This window comes from Phycodurus eques, chromosome 19 (genome assembly GCF_024500275.1).
Source record: "Phycodurus eques isolate BA_2022a chromosome 19, UOR_Pequ_1.1, whole genome shotgun sequence".
In the NCBI taxonomy this organism is placed as follows: domain Eukaryota; kingdom Metazoa; phylum Chordata; class Actinopteri; order Syngnathiformes; family Syngnathidae; genus Phycodurus; species Phycodurus eques.
The window spans coordinates 12994802-13008525 of NC_084543.1; the positions used below are offsets into that span (position 1 = coordinate 12994802).

At 40.5% G+C, this 13724-nt stretch overlaps 1 protein-coding gene across 1 annotated transcript in view; it reads left to right on the top strand.

Annotated features, from left to right (window-relative positions):
* ubald1a (UBA-like domain containing 1a) overlaps positions 1-9491 on the top strand; it is a 31036-nt gene extending 21545 nt beyond the window's left edge. Inside the window, exon 3 of the mRNA XM_061705995.1 lies at positions 5712-9491. Within this exon, the coding sequence (XP_061561979.1) occupies positions 5712-6026 (315 nt within the window). The 3' untranslated portion in view covers positions 6027-9491. The remainder of the gene's footprint in view (positions 1-5711) is intronic.
* The last annotated feature ends 4233 nt before the right edge of the window (positions 9492-13724 follow it).

The window sequence follows — 13724 nt, forward strand, 5'->3', positions numbered from 1 at the left end:
GTAGCCAACATTTTTTTTTTTTTTTTTTTTTTTTTTATAATGTCATGTCAATCCAAATCCCACTGTAAGCACAGATGCTTTTATTTAAGGGTAAGTACTCACATTTTCCCTACCCTCAAAGTCCATCGTTCCTTTCCAAGTTGTCTTCTAATTCTAAAAGAAAAAATAAACGTGTAAACTGCAGTGTGTGGTCTCAGCATGTGTTAGCTGAACAACGCAACTGCATGTGTTTACGGATGAGTCAGACGTCTCGGCGGACAAGCCAAGACAGGTGTCAGGTTTTTTCACTCATTTTCTATTCAAGGACATAGAAGGCCTCATGCTCACTCAGCCACAGGAATACAATTGACACATTTGTTTGGAAGATAAACAAATTCAGATATTAGGCACCACCATTATACGCTTAGAGAAAGCAGTAGCGGTCACGAGTACATTCTAGGGTGTCGTTTTACCGCAGGAAACAGCCTCAAAGACATGAATGAGCCAGCTCTTCCTGTCAGGAGTGCACAGTGGCCATGCTCACCTTACATAAAAGCTTGCCACCGAGAGAACCTATGGTCCAGGATGTTAAGAAGCAGCACTTTTAGGGGGCACGTTGGTTCAGTTTCACCCCCCTCCTAGGGAGGAATGTTATTCTCCGATTGTTTTTCGGACCACTGCTTGGGCGCTCAGGTCGTATGCGTGGCAATCTGGATGACATTACAGGATACAATGGCTCAAGCTAAGGTCTGTGACATCAAGCAATATGATGTTTTCCGGCCTATCCTGTTTTTCAGCATCTTAATAATAGTTACCTCAACTAAGGAGTTTATGTTTTCATTGCCTTTTATGTTTTGATCTGCAGCATTAAACAAAAGGTACTTTCGTAAAACATTGTGGAGGGGTGGGGTTTGGGCCTGGAAGTACAATCCAGAGAAAGACATGGGTCAAGTAATGGTTTTTGGTCAACATTAGAGGGTCATTTTCAATATTTTCCTTTATAGTCCAGGAGAACATAATCTAGGAAGGTGTCTAATTTGTTGATAAAGTGGTTCAGTTGTCCAGCAGTCGTCTTACAAAAATAAACTGTTATTGTATTACCAGTACATAGATGTTTTTTTTTTCCATCTTGTAATGTTCTGAACTCCTGTTTTCATGTTTCCATGCCAGTGTCATATTGAGCAGAATAATGCTGCCAGAGGAGTTATGCCATCACAGTGGTCTCTCTGATCATGTTCTTCTTTAAACCACTATCTGAGAGTGAGGTCAACAGCGCCTTTGCTGTTTGCATCTTGGTACTGCACTCAATCAGTCACAATCAACTTGACTGAGTATCATGCCCATCCCTCCTAATATAGTACAAGCAACTCCAACACAAACACAAGATTGACAGCAATCTTTAAACAAGCATTGTAATACTATACAGTGGTACCTTCACTTACGAGTTTGACCACGATTGTTAGTCATTTTACTCCTATATCAAATCCATCCATTTTCTGAGCCGCTTATCCTCACATCGCGGGAGTGCTGGAGCCTATCCCAGCTATCATTGGGCAAGAGGCGGGGTACATCCTGAACTGGTTGCCAGCCAATCGCAGGGCACACACAAACAAACAACCATTCGCACACACATTCACACCTACGGGCAATTTAGAGTTAACCGACCATGCATGTTTAACCGACCATGCATGTTTTTGGGATGTGGGAGGAAACCGGAGTGCCCGGAGAAAACCCACGTAGGCACGGGGAGAACATGCAAACTCCACACAGGCGGGGCTGTGATTTGAACCCCGGTCCTCAGAACTGTGAGGCAGACACTCTAACCAGTCGCCCACCGTGCCACCCCTATATCAAATCAGTTTTCATCACAGTTGACTCCTGCTATTCACAGGGAATAGTGACCAGGCTGGCGAAAACCCACAGACAATTAACGGCCATTCTAATTGCATTGCCCAAAGAAAGAGTATTTCTTGAATAGGTGGAGTTAAAACAAAAAAAGAAAAAAGAAAAATCTACATTTATAAAAAAAAAAAAAAAAAAAAAAAAAATGCTATCTCAATTATATTGATGATACATGAATAAAGATGTAGCACTGTATTGTAGGTGTGGCACTGTATTGAACAATACAACTACTGTGTAAAAACATCATGAAAGAGAATGTATGGCTTTTATAAAGTGTAATTAAGCCAAAACACACACAAACACACGTAGTACGTTTGTGTGTTGATGTGTGTGTGGCAGGGCCTGGTGAGTGACATCTGGAGTGCAGTCTGGTTGCGAGTGTTTTCAATTTGTGTTTGACTTTTTGTCCTATTAAATAAACATGGGTATTCTTTTTTTCACTCGAGCAGCAACTTGCTACACAATGCAAAAAAAATAAAAAATATTACAAAACTTCTAAGTTGGGGCACTCTAAGTCAAGGTTCTTCAGCCAAAGCCAGCTTTAGTAATAAGTGTAGGTAGGGATGCATCAGTACCCCACTGTACTGTAATCAAACTCCATATGATACCACTTTACCACCCTGACAGGTGGAGTAGGAGCCTTGTCAATGATACTTTACAGTATACACGGACGACAACACTTTGTTAATCAAGGGCAAAATATGCTCTTCAAAATGGATGCTCAGCTCAGGCGGTGACGGAGGGGGCTACCCCGCGAGTTGCTTTTGTTAGTTTATTTTATAACTTGTGTAACATGCCATCCGTATTCCTACTTGTATATCCACCAGCATCTACACTTCTCTTCGTCTCTTATTGTCCACACCTTCTACCTAGTGCCCCTAGTGTTCAGATTGAAACACCACAAATCTCAAGTGCTTTGTCTTAGCAGCTACAGTTCAGTGAAATGTGTGGCAAGACTGTTAGAAAAACACAGTGTTAAAATATCAGTCATGACATGTTGTTACTCTAAAAAGTGGTACAGTTGAGTGATAGTTGTGTTTCTGAGCAATATTTGATTGACGTACAACCACATTTACATCATAATTGTGAGACTTAACGGCATTGTCATGTATTAGTACGCCTATAAGTACTTGTATTCGGTCTGAAAAAGGGCCACTGGTGAATTTTTAGGTTTAGGTAGTGTCAAGCAGTCTGGGTTTATGGCACCACAACGTGAGGTTTGTTGTGTCCTGATTGACAGCTTTTAGTGCGTTGTATGGAGCCCAGGAGATGGTTAGACAAATGACATTTACGACATTGTGACAAATGGACGCCTGAAGTCAACAGGCATAGACTCCGGCCACCATCATTCTGCATAAGATAAGGAGTGTAGAAAATGGATGGATTGAAGTAATTTGACCACTTGGGTGTCCAAACAAACTGCACATTGGAACCGTTTGTAGTCGCTCAGGGGAAAGTTGAGTGTTCAAAACCTGACCGATATCAGGGATCGAGCTCAAACACTTTGAATGAGACGACAAACATGAACTTTTGATCCGACAATGTCAAATCATTGTCACTTGACCCTCAGCCAGCTTGTCAGAAATGCTTCCCAATCGATAAGGTTCTTGCTTTGACATTTACAAATGATCTGTGATGAAAGTGTGTAAAATTACTACAGTGGGGCAATATTTTGAGCATGTAGCCTTCAGCTGCAGCTGCACGGTTAGATATGACAGATGTCTTCAACTTCAATTGCTTTGTTGCAGTCTGATTGTCTTGCTAGTTTTATCTGTGACTGTGGTTGCATGCCGTGTTTACCTCTTATTTTTAGAGGGCAAGCCTCTCGGGCTGAGTGTGACTCCACCTTTGCCTTCCGCTGGAATACAGCAGGTTGTTTTCTTTGTCACAAACGACTTGGAGTTGTGTGTGTTTTTATGTTGAGGGACAGGGCGAAAGGCACAAAACATGGGGCCTGGAAGCTTCAAGGCACTTGGTTTCTGTTTTCAATGCAGTCATGGGTTATGCATGCGCGTTCGTGCGCGTGTATTCATGGTGAGGAAGAAAGACAACTTTGCTGTTCAGTGCGTCATGAATCTAATGTTCATTTTGTGTCATAAAACACAGGGCTAAATATTTTGCTGCCATTTCGAACATAACATTTCCAATTAGTTATCAATTCTCTTCTGTTGTCGTATGAAGGGCTCCTTGGGAAAAATGCTCCCCTGCCATAACGCGCGTTGCCTGCAGATTACACATGGTAGCTGTAAAACTGAAGTTTACAGGATCATTTTGGAGCAAACGTTGTGTAACATTTCAGCGTGGACCCAAGAAAGCGACCAATATCACATGACATGTTATAATACTTTATCATAAATATGATAATGTGATGATGTCATAGTCCCAGTCAGTAGATGACAGCCTTATTATTTTATTTTTTTTACAGCATAATCCCGTTTTTGTTTTCTGTCTCGATGTTTGCATTATTTCAGGATATTCTGGCTGCCATAACTCACAGTAAACATTTGTTAGTTTTTTGTTGTTGTTTTTTTTTAATAATTCTAATTGAAAGTAACACACAGGAGGGACTTTGTCATTATTGTTTGTCTGTTAGGAGTTTCCACACAGTGCATGTTCAGGGTCTTCTGGTTAATTCAGTGGCATCATTAGCAGTGCTACATAGAGCCTTGGCATATGTACATATGTTTAGAACTGTCTTAAAAGGGTTGGAGTGGACAAGGATATTTCCATGCACGACGACTTTTACTTCGACTATTTCTAAAACAGTTTTTTACTCCCCATGTTGTCGTGCCTCAAGCTTGATTTACACTTCTGGTCCAAGTGGCCAATTCCAACCCGAAGCCTAGAACCAGCCTGTCTATTTTCACGAACATATCAAGTGACACCAGCGTGAGCACCAGGCAGTAAACAATAATAACAGTGTTCCCTCGTTTTTTTGCGGTTAATGGGGACCAGAACCCCCCGCGAAAGGTGAAAAACCGCAAAGTAGGATTATACAGTGGGTACAGAAAGTATTCAGAACCCCTTAAATTTTTCACTCTGTTATGTACAGTAAAATAAATGGTGTTATTTCTGAGGTGTGTATGAATTTGTGAAAATGTCGGAACTATTGCATTTCTTTACCATTATAACGAGTGTGTAAAGACAAGTGTGCAAAGGGTTTTATGAGGAGTGAGGATAATTTCTGAACTTGTATCCAAAGTTTGCAGGGCAAGACATGTCAATTGTGCAACTCACACAATTGACATGAAGCTGTTTGTATCTTTACCGATATGCAAGAAGTGTAATTCAGTGGGCCACCACCGTTTGCTCTGTCAATAAGGATTGCTTTTACTATGAATGCCTAACATTTTAAATAATCACTAACTTCTTGGAAATAGGACTTCAAGCGTGGTGGTTTCACCTTGGGAGACATTTACAAATATAAAATAAAGTCAACATTAAAAAAATGGCTAAATTATGTTTTTTTTTGTGTCTTTCCCCTTATTGGTCAAATTATATAAAAATGACCCATATCCTATTTGTTGACACCGCATTTATATGGCAGCTGTCTGATATGTATCAGTTTTTTAATCCATATTTGGAAGAAACCTGATTCTGATTTCCTATTTATGCTGCCATGACGCTTATCTGAATTGTGCCACTTGAAAAAAAAAAAATTTATCTTGTCACTTGGAGAAACATGATGAAAAGGGATCTCCTGGGATCTTTTGAGTTTCTAACTGAAAAATAAAAATAAAATAAAAAATCAGCCGTTATCATCATCATCATCAAAATGTCTTCCTGTTTTTGAAAAATGCAAATCCTTCACTTTCTTTCCTTGCCCTTAGATGTGCACACCAGCCAACACACCAGCGACACCCCCCAACTTCCCGGACGCCCTGACCATGTTCTCCCGGCTCAAGGCATCCGAGAGCTTCAACAGCGGCAGCCCCATGGCGGCGTCCGTGGCCACCTCTCCTCCACCCCCTCAAGTAGGCGGCTGGGGAGTGTCACCCAACGTGCCCAACGTGCCGCCGCCCCCGCAAGGACTTTGGACTCAGGGGCAGCCCCCCACACAGCCCTGCCCGGCCTGGCCCACGGGCGTCAACCCCCACGCGGGCGCCGAGCAAAAGGCCAGCGTAGCGATGGAGGCGGAGAGATGAATTGCCACGTCGCCCCGCCGCCGCATCCACCCCGGGGAGAGGGGGCGATACTTTGATCATTTGTCTTTTTCCAAAAAAAAAAAAAAAAAAAAAAACAGATGTGGAAAGAGACGGAATCTACGCAAACCAAGAAAAACTTTGGGTGAACAATTTCAAGAAGGAGAAAACCAATGCAAATACAAAAGTAGACACAAAAAATAAATACAAGATACGCACATGCATAGTAATAAGAGTATGTGAAATCTTAGTTGTTTTCTTACATAAATGACAAATATTTGAATTTGGAAAAAGAAAACGTCACGCCCAAGGATTCTCTATGATGGTCAAGGACTTTCAAGGCAGCAAATCCATTTTGTAATTTTTTTTGTTAACCCCCCTCCCGGTAAACACTTTTTATTAGCCAGTGTGATTATTTTCGGCCCCCACACCCGCTGGTCTTGTTTTTTTTTCAACTGTCTGTGCTGCATGACGAGAGCGAGGAACTTGCAACACAGTGTTTTAAAGTGACTGAAGCATCATGCACGAGAGCGCGTGCGTGCGCGGATGTTTGTGTGTTTTCGCAACGCATAGGCGGAAATTTATAGAAATGTCTATGTAAACACACACGAATACACACGCGTTAGAGGAAACACCTCCATATTGTCATCCCCATCGTCAAGGCGGGGCTTGTTCTTACCTCACCTGGTGGTCACCTGACTTCTTTTTAGCCAATCAGGGATTCTTCTTAAACCAATTGTTTGCGCTGACGACACAGGACATGTTCTTAAAATCTTTTTGTTGTTGTTTTTCTTAAATGCAGCAGCCAGTTTCGGTTCATGCTAGCTTCTCCGCAAACACAACGGCTTATTTTTAAACCGAAGTCTACAAACTGTATACTTTTATGAGATTATGGGTTGTAAAATAAAAACATCACTAGTGGTGTAATATAATATTGTTTGTAATGATGATCGTTTTATTATCTGGGAGGATTTAAGGGAGGCGGTTCTGCTAAAGCAGCTGAACTGGCTCCAGATTGGGGGTGGGTGGGGGGGGGGGGGGTTCAGACTACTCCATTTTTTGACTCTTTGTATACATTTAGCATGACTTGTCAATAACATCTTTTACAGCAAAAATTCCACGAGATTTCCAAAGCTAATAAGGACAACTAATTAGAGTTGGCTCATCTCAAAATGAAGGTAAACTTCACAAAGCGACCTGTTGATATATTACCTGACGGGTTATTTGTTTTGAATAAGTATTAGGGCAATACTAACAAGAAAAAAAAATCATTCATGAGAATAGTCATATGATTACTAGAATTAAAAAAAACATGTTTTTTATAAAATTATTCTTGCTAAAACTAGTGATGCACTGAAATTTTGGCGGCCTAAAATGACCCATAAGTGTGTTTTGGGTTTCAGGCCGAAAGACAGCTGTTGCCGAAATAACGTTGTTTATTGCCGCGAGCTTTGCTGCAGCTGACATGCGAGCACATATATGTAATACCTAAGAAAGATTTACTATTCATAAGCAATGCCCTGTGCAGCTTTGCTGGCATCCAGTTGAATTGACTGGGATGTCACTATTACCTACAATTTCCAGTCACGGTTTGACAATGACATAGTGGACCATAAATCCGTGGCTTTGCCATTGTCATGCTATCGGCTGTTAGCCCAAACTAGTGTTTTCACTGCTTTTCGCTGGTGGAATGCTTGTTGCATGCCGTTTTGTGCCGCCCCAGCTACCTAATGAGCGACAGCTACCGGGACTAAATACAATGCCCAAGCACGGAGGCGAATGTGTGCCTCGCGCCCGTTGTCAACACAGGATAAAAGTCACTTATCATCGCCTCCATGGCAGCGAATAAGCTACACTTTTAGACAAGTATCTTTATCACCGAGGCCGGGAGAAAGACTGGTAGAGACGGGGTACGTTATGTTAGTCGCCAAGCAATTCTGACATGATGTCGCAAAACAGCAAAATAAGCGATTGGGTGGTACAGTGCACTCGTCACATTGGTCGGGCGGAGAAAAATGGCAGGCAAATTCGTACGTTTATAGAGGAAAATATGATAGACAGCCATACAGAAACCAGAAATGAAATAGTATATCACTGCTGCTACGTCACTTGAGAAAATGGGCTGATAAATTGAAAAGTACATGAATATATTTATAGTACAAGGTATCCTTTATTAGTCCCACTATGGGGAAATTTGCATCATTTCAGCCGCAATAGTGGGTACAGGAAATACAAAGTGAGCACGCAAGAGAAGACATTTGACGCAATAATTACGTTAAAATAACAAAAATTGAAGCCATAATGTATTAAAGATTATAGAGTAATGATTATGGTGTGAAAATGAACAGTATACAGAATTATTTTTATCCTGTTTCATAATATTTTCTTTCGGCGTTTCGGCCATTAGTTGGCCAGCTTCAGGTGTTCGTGTTTGGCCAAGAATTTCCATTTTGGTGCATCACTAGCTAAAACCTTTCTTGTAACAAGAATTATATTTTGTAAAATTGCTACTTAATTTTTGTGATTTTTGTGACCGTTTTTCTGAAATATGATTGCGCTCGTAATTTTACCCTTGATTGTCTTTTTTTTTTTTTTTTATGTGGCCCTAATGCTCATTCATAATTCAGACTCAAAAAGACAGGATGCTAACATTCACCAGGGATTTTACAACATTCACATGTGGAATGAATTAGTCGCTGGTCCTCCGATTTGCTAAGGGGGGCGAGGGGCAGCTCAGGGGTGGCCTGATTTACGGCAATATATTACATGCAGGGTCCGCCCCTGGGTATTTTTTTATTTTATTTTTTCAATTGAGATGAACATTTTATCTAGCTGGTGGTTTTTTTTTTCTCCAAAGATCAAGATATTTAGGGACATTATGGATATAATAATAAAAAATAATCATCTTCCTTATTATTTTATTTGAACTTGTGCTTCAGTTCATCTTTCCCAGTTTCATACGTTTTGGTTAAATCTGAGTGTTTTCTGGGTTGGCCTGTTCAGAAATGGTCTCTCATGTACATCCACCTCCCCCACTTTGTATGACTGTATGAGACCATTCCCACAATATTTGTGGACTACCTGATAATTAACTTATCATTTTTGTGAACCTAAATAAATATTGTTTGTCAACCTATTGAGCGTGGCTTTGTGTCAATGAAAACTTTGCCTATATATATGTATATATTTTGTCTAAATGCTTTCCTCATATCATAGCTACTAGATGAATACATGAGAGATCATCAGCACTAAGGTGTGGTAGGCATACCTTGATTTAGGAGCATAATTTGTTACATGAAATGATTTGAAATTAGATTAATCCCTTCCAAGCCCCCAAAAACAAATTTTGTTAAATATTTTTCATAAAGAAAAATAGCATTGTGATGTATAAAAACAAGATAAATGGCATGTGCTTGTGTAAAGTGTGTGGTGACCTCAAGATGACAAAATATCTCCACCTCTCTAAAGTATCACATATTGGCATTGGATTACATATATGAAACAAATTTATATGATGTAATAAAGTATTACTACTACACAAATTTCCTGTATTGCAAGGGTTTTCTGCAAGGTAACCCCTGTGATAAACGAGGCTTTACTGTACCACTTTATTTTATTGAACACTTTCCCCCACAGTGATGTGCCACGCCATATCTATTGCTGTTGTTGCAGTTCAATTTATGTATTAGAATTTTGAAAAAGAGCACACACATTCTGTTTCATCAGCTTTACAGGTGCCACCTCCGCTCTGTTGGCAGTTTGCGGTAAACATGCCCACCCTGAAACTCATACCGTGGTATTAGCCATAGTAAAGGTAATTATTCGTGGCACTGCCGGTTATGTATTCCTGATGCGGGGGAAAAAAATATTAGTATTTGAGGTGTAGCATTTACTTATTTATTCAAGTGGACAGCGCAGCCACTAATAGGCAATGGTTGTTGGAGGAAATGACAGACCTCCGTTTTACTACAAACCTTATTTTTTTTGTTTCGCATTTTTTTACCCCACCCTGAAAGAGAAGTAGGCCGCAGATGAAAGGCAAAACGGAGGACGGGATGAGAGAAAAGCTTCTGAAGGAATGAGTTCAGCTGTGAAGCCAAGTATGTCTCCTTGAATCGTTGGCTCTTCTGATGTAAACACAAAACACCAGCTGTCCACAAGCATCCAACACATAAGCGCAAGCACAGTAAATAGAATACTCTGTCCTGAATTGACTTTCCCACCGCTTCCTTCTCTGCGGGAGCCGATGATGACGAGCGTGAGCCCAATTCGTCAATGTTCGAGTTGCTTGGGGATTTGAAGTGAATGTCGACAACTGCAACGCAAAACGACAACGCGTTTATGCCGGGAGTATTCTGTAACAACCCTGAACTGTAACGAAGGATGCCAAAAGCCTCCCGAGGACAGACTGCTTGCAAATAGCTCTTCATTATGAAAATCTCAACAATTGACATAGTTTGTCCTAACCCGGGACACGGGTGAGCTGTAGCCTATGGCTGCTACTTTGGGCAACCTTGGACAGGTTGCCAGTCAAACGCACGACATATATAGACTAAACCATTTACACGCAAATTCACGCTTATGGACAATTAAGAGTCTTCGGTTTGTGTTTTTATCCTATCCTATCCTGTAGCTCGCAAAGATAACCAAAATATTCACCCACATTCTCTCCAGCGAGCTAGTTAGCTCGCTGGCTAGGTACGAAGCTAGCTAGCAGGAGAGAATGTTCTTGTTTTTAAGAACAGGCTCAGATCACCTTTTTATAAAACTTAGATGTATTTGTTTAACCTTATATTTTTACTTAGTTCCTTTTACTTAAAATAGTTTAGCTTTTATTTTTATTCGATTTCCATTCTTTCATCTTGTATCTTCATGCTGCTTTTATATCTTTAGGTGACTTACATTTTTTTTTTTTTTTTTAGGTTTGATTAATATCTTTGAGTAATATTTGACTGTTTCCAGTGTTTCCTCAGGGGGAGCCCTCTGCTAATTCATGTAAAGCGCTTTCAGTTGCATTTTGTCCCGGATAAACAAGGAATTACTGTCTCACAAAAGTCTCACATTTTTGTAAAGCTTTTATCTTTTCATGGGACAACACTGAAGAAATAACACTACAGTGTAAAGCAGTGAGTGTACGTCAATTTATATTTGTATGTCAATTTCCTCTCAAAATTAGTCCAACACTTAGCCTTTTATGTCTAAACCATTGGCAACAAAAGGAAGTACGCTTCTAAGTGACACCAAATTAAACACACCTTCTCCCAAGTCAAAATTGTGAATTGGGATCCATTTTGACATTTTCCCTTAGGGGTGTGCTCACTTTTGTTGCCAGTGATTTTCAAAATTAAAGGCTGTGCGTTGAGCTATTTTGCGGTGTCAATAAATGTACACCGTTATATAAGCTGTACACTGCCTACTTTCAAGTTGCAACAAAGTGCCATTTCTTTAGTGGTATCAAAATCTATTATTTTAACTTGAAAGCTACTAAGACCTACTTTATACCCTTTCACCCAAATCTCGAGTGATATTGCTGTATGTGTTCGGGCATGAGAACCAAAAAAGATTAAATTAGGACAGACAAAACAGAACATTCTGTTGTGTTGTAATCAGGCAACTCTCCTGTCAAATTGCTCAATTTTAAAAAACAAGACACAAGTCTGGTTGCTGCTTGTCTGTGTTTATGGCTGCCAAAGATTACAGCGACAGTCCCACTGCTGCTGCACTTTCTGCCCGCGTTGTGTGTGACCGCGATGAACCTGCGACAATGGCTGTGTGCCATTCCAGCCACTCTTGTGTCCGAGATCCTGAGTGGAACACAAAGCCGGCTTTCTTTCTGTTCTCGCAGTTGTATCAGTGCTGCCTGACTGCATGCATTAGCACCGGCACCAGCCTCAGCAAATAGACACACATGCACTGGGGGGAAGTGACATTCCCATTTCCTGCAAGGCAGCTGGATGGTGTGACTAAAATGATGTACCGTAGTACTATTCCAACTGATACGATTGGTACGGTCCAAACAAACACACAGCGGACCAAACCAATGAGCGTCCTTTGAGGCAACCGCTGTGGGCGTTTGAATATGTTGTGAGCCAAGGAGAAACGGCCAGCCTGGAAACTGCAGATTAGCGTGCATGTTGCCATAGCAGCAGTTTCGTCGGAACTGGTTTCAATTCATGCTTTCAAAGAAGAGCAACCGTGAGGCTTTGGTAGATACAAAGGACGTTTTCACTTCGACAGCGTTGCGCAGAGAAGTAACGACCATTACTGTCCCTCTAAAAATAATGGTTTTAGAATTATTGTGTTTCTGATCCAAGGTTGTTATTAGTTGGCTTCATAAGACAAAAGTCACTGTTTTGGTCACGCACACAAATGCTGCGCTGCGCTTGGCAAGGAAGCGGGTTAGACCAGATGTTGGTAATTTTTTGGAGCGACGTAGCCCAGCGCATTTAAAAGTGGGACGTCTGCACTGGTGCGGGAGTCGCCACATCTGACTTTAATCCTGTCCAGTCGAAGCAGCTTCTTCCATTTCCTTTAAAAGCGGCTCAAATAGTCTGGCATGGAGCAGCTCTATATATGGATGTACAGCAAAAAGGAAAACAGTACACGTATCAGTGTGATGTCTTGTGATATCAAAAATGTCTTTTAATAAAAAAAAAGAAAAAAAATTATTAAAAAACTATGAACTTTTATATTTGTTATTTTCTTCTTTTGGAATAAAAAAATAGCAAAATTGCATTCTAGAAAACACCCAAAAAGTAGTGTGATACATTGCAAAATAATTTATTTTAATTTGATAAATGAAGTCCGTAGGAGACTGATTAGCACATCTGCCTCGCAGTTCTGAGGACCCGGGTTCAAAACCGGCCTCATAGGTGTGAATGTGAGTACAAATGGTTGTTTATATGTGCCCTGCCATTGGCTGGCGACCAGTTCAGGGTGTACCCCGCCTCTTGCCCATAGTCAGCTTTGATAGGCTCCGGCACGCCCCCGACCCTCGTGAGGATAAGTGATACGGATAATTGATGGAGCGATACAATATTAATTTAAAAATATATAGTGTGACAAATTTTCACTTTTTTTTTTTTTACATTTTTTAAATCAAATAAAGTATGACATAGCAACAGCTTTTTTACATTTTCATTTTTTAATTACATTTTTCTTGTGTCTTTGATGCAGGCCATGTTTTTAAATTATTAGAAAATGTTGAGGCAGCACGGTGACCAACTGATTAACAGATCCGAGGTTCCGGGATCAAATCTGGTCTTCCTGTGTGGAGTTTGCATGATGCACAGGTTTAGTCAGGTCATTGCTGTATTTACTGCATCGCTCTTGGCTCGAAGACCTTTAAAAAGAATTTGGGAAGATGGCATACCACAGGCATTTGCTTTTGTGAAGTTAAACGATTTTTGTACGGTCGGTGGTGAAGTGCGACCGCAGTGGACTTTGATGGGCACGGCTGGTTTTCGCCGTGTATAAACAATTATTATCAATGATAGTGTACTAAATTAGCAATTTGTAAACAAATAAAATTAGCAATTGAACAAAATTTTGGAGTGCTGTTGAGTTGACATGGTGTGCAACGGTATATGATAGCAATATAAGGGCATTTACTTTTTTTACCGATTGCTCCAAAATGAATTGATATTATTGGAAATGGCGGCAGTTTCATTTAAAAAAAACATTTTTAAGCAAAAAATACAT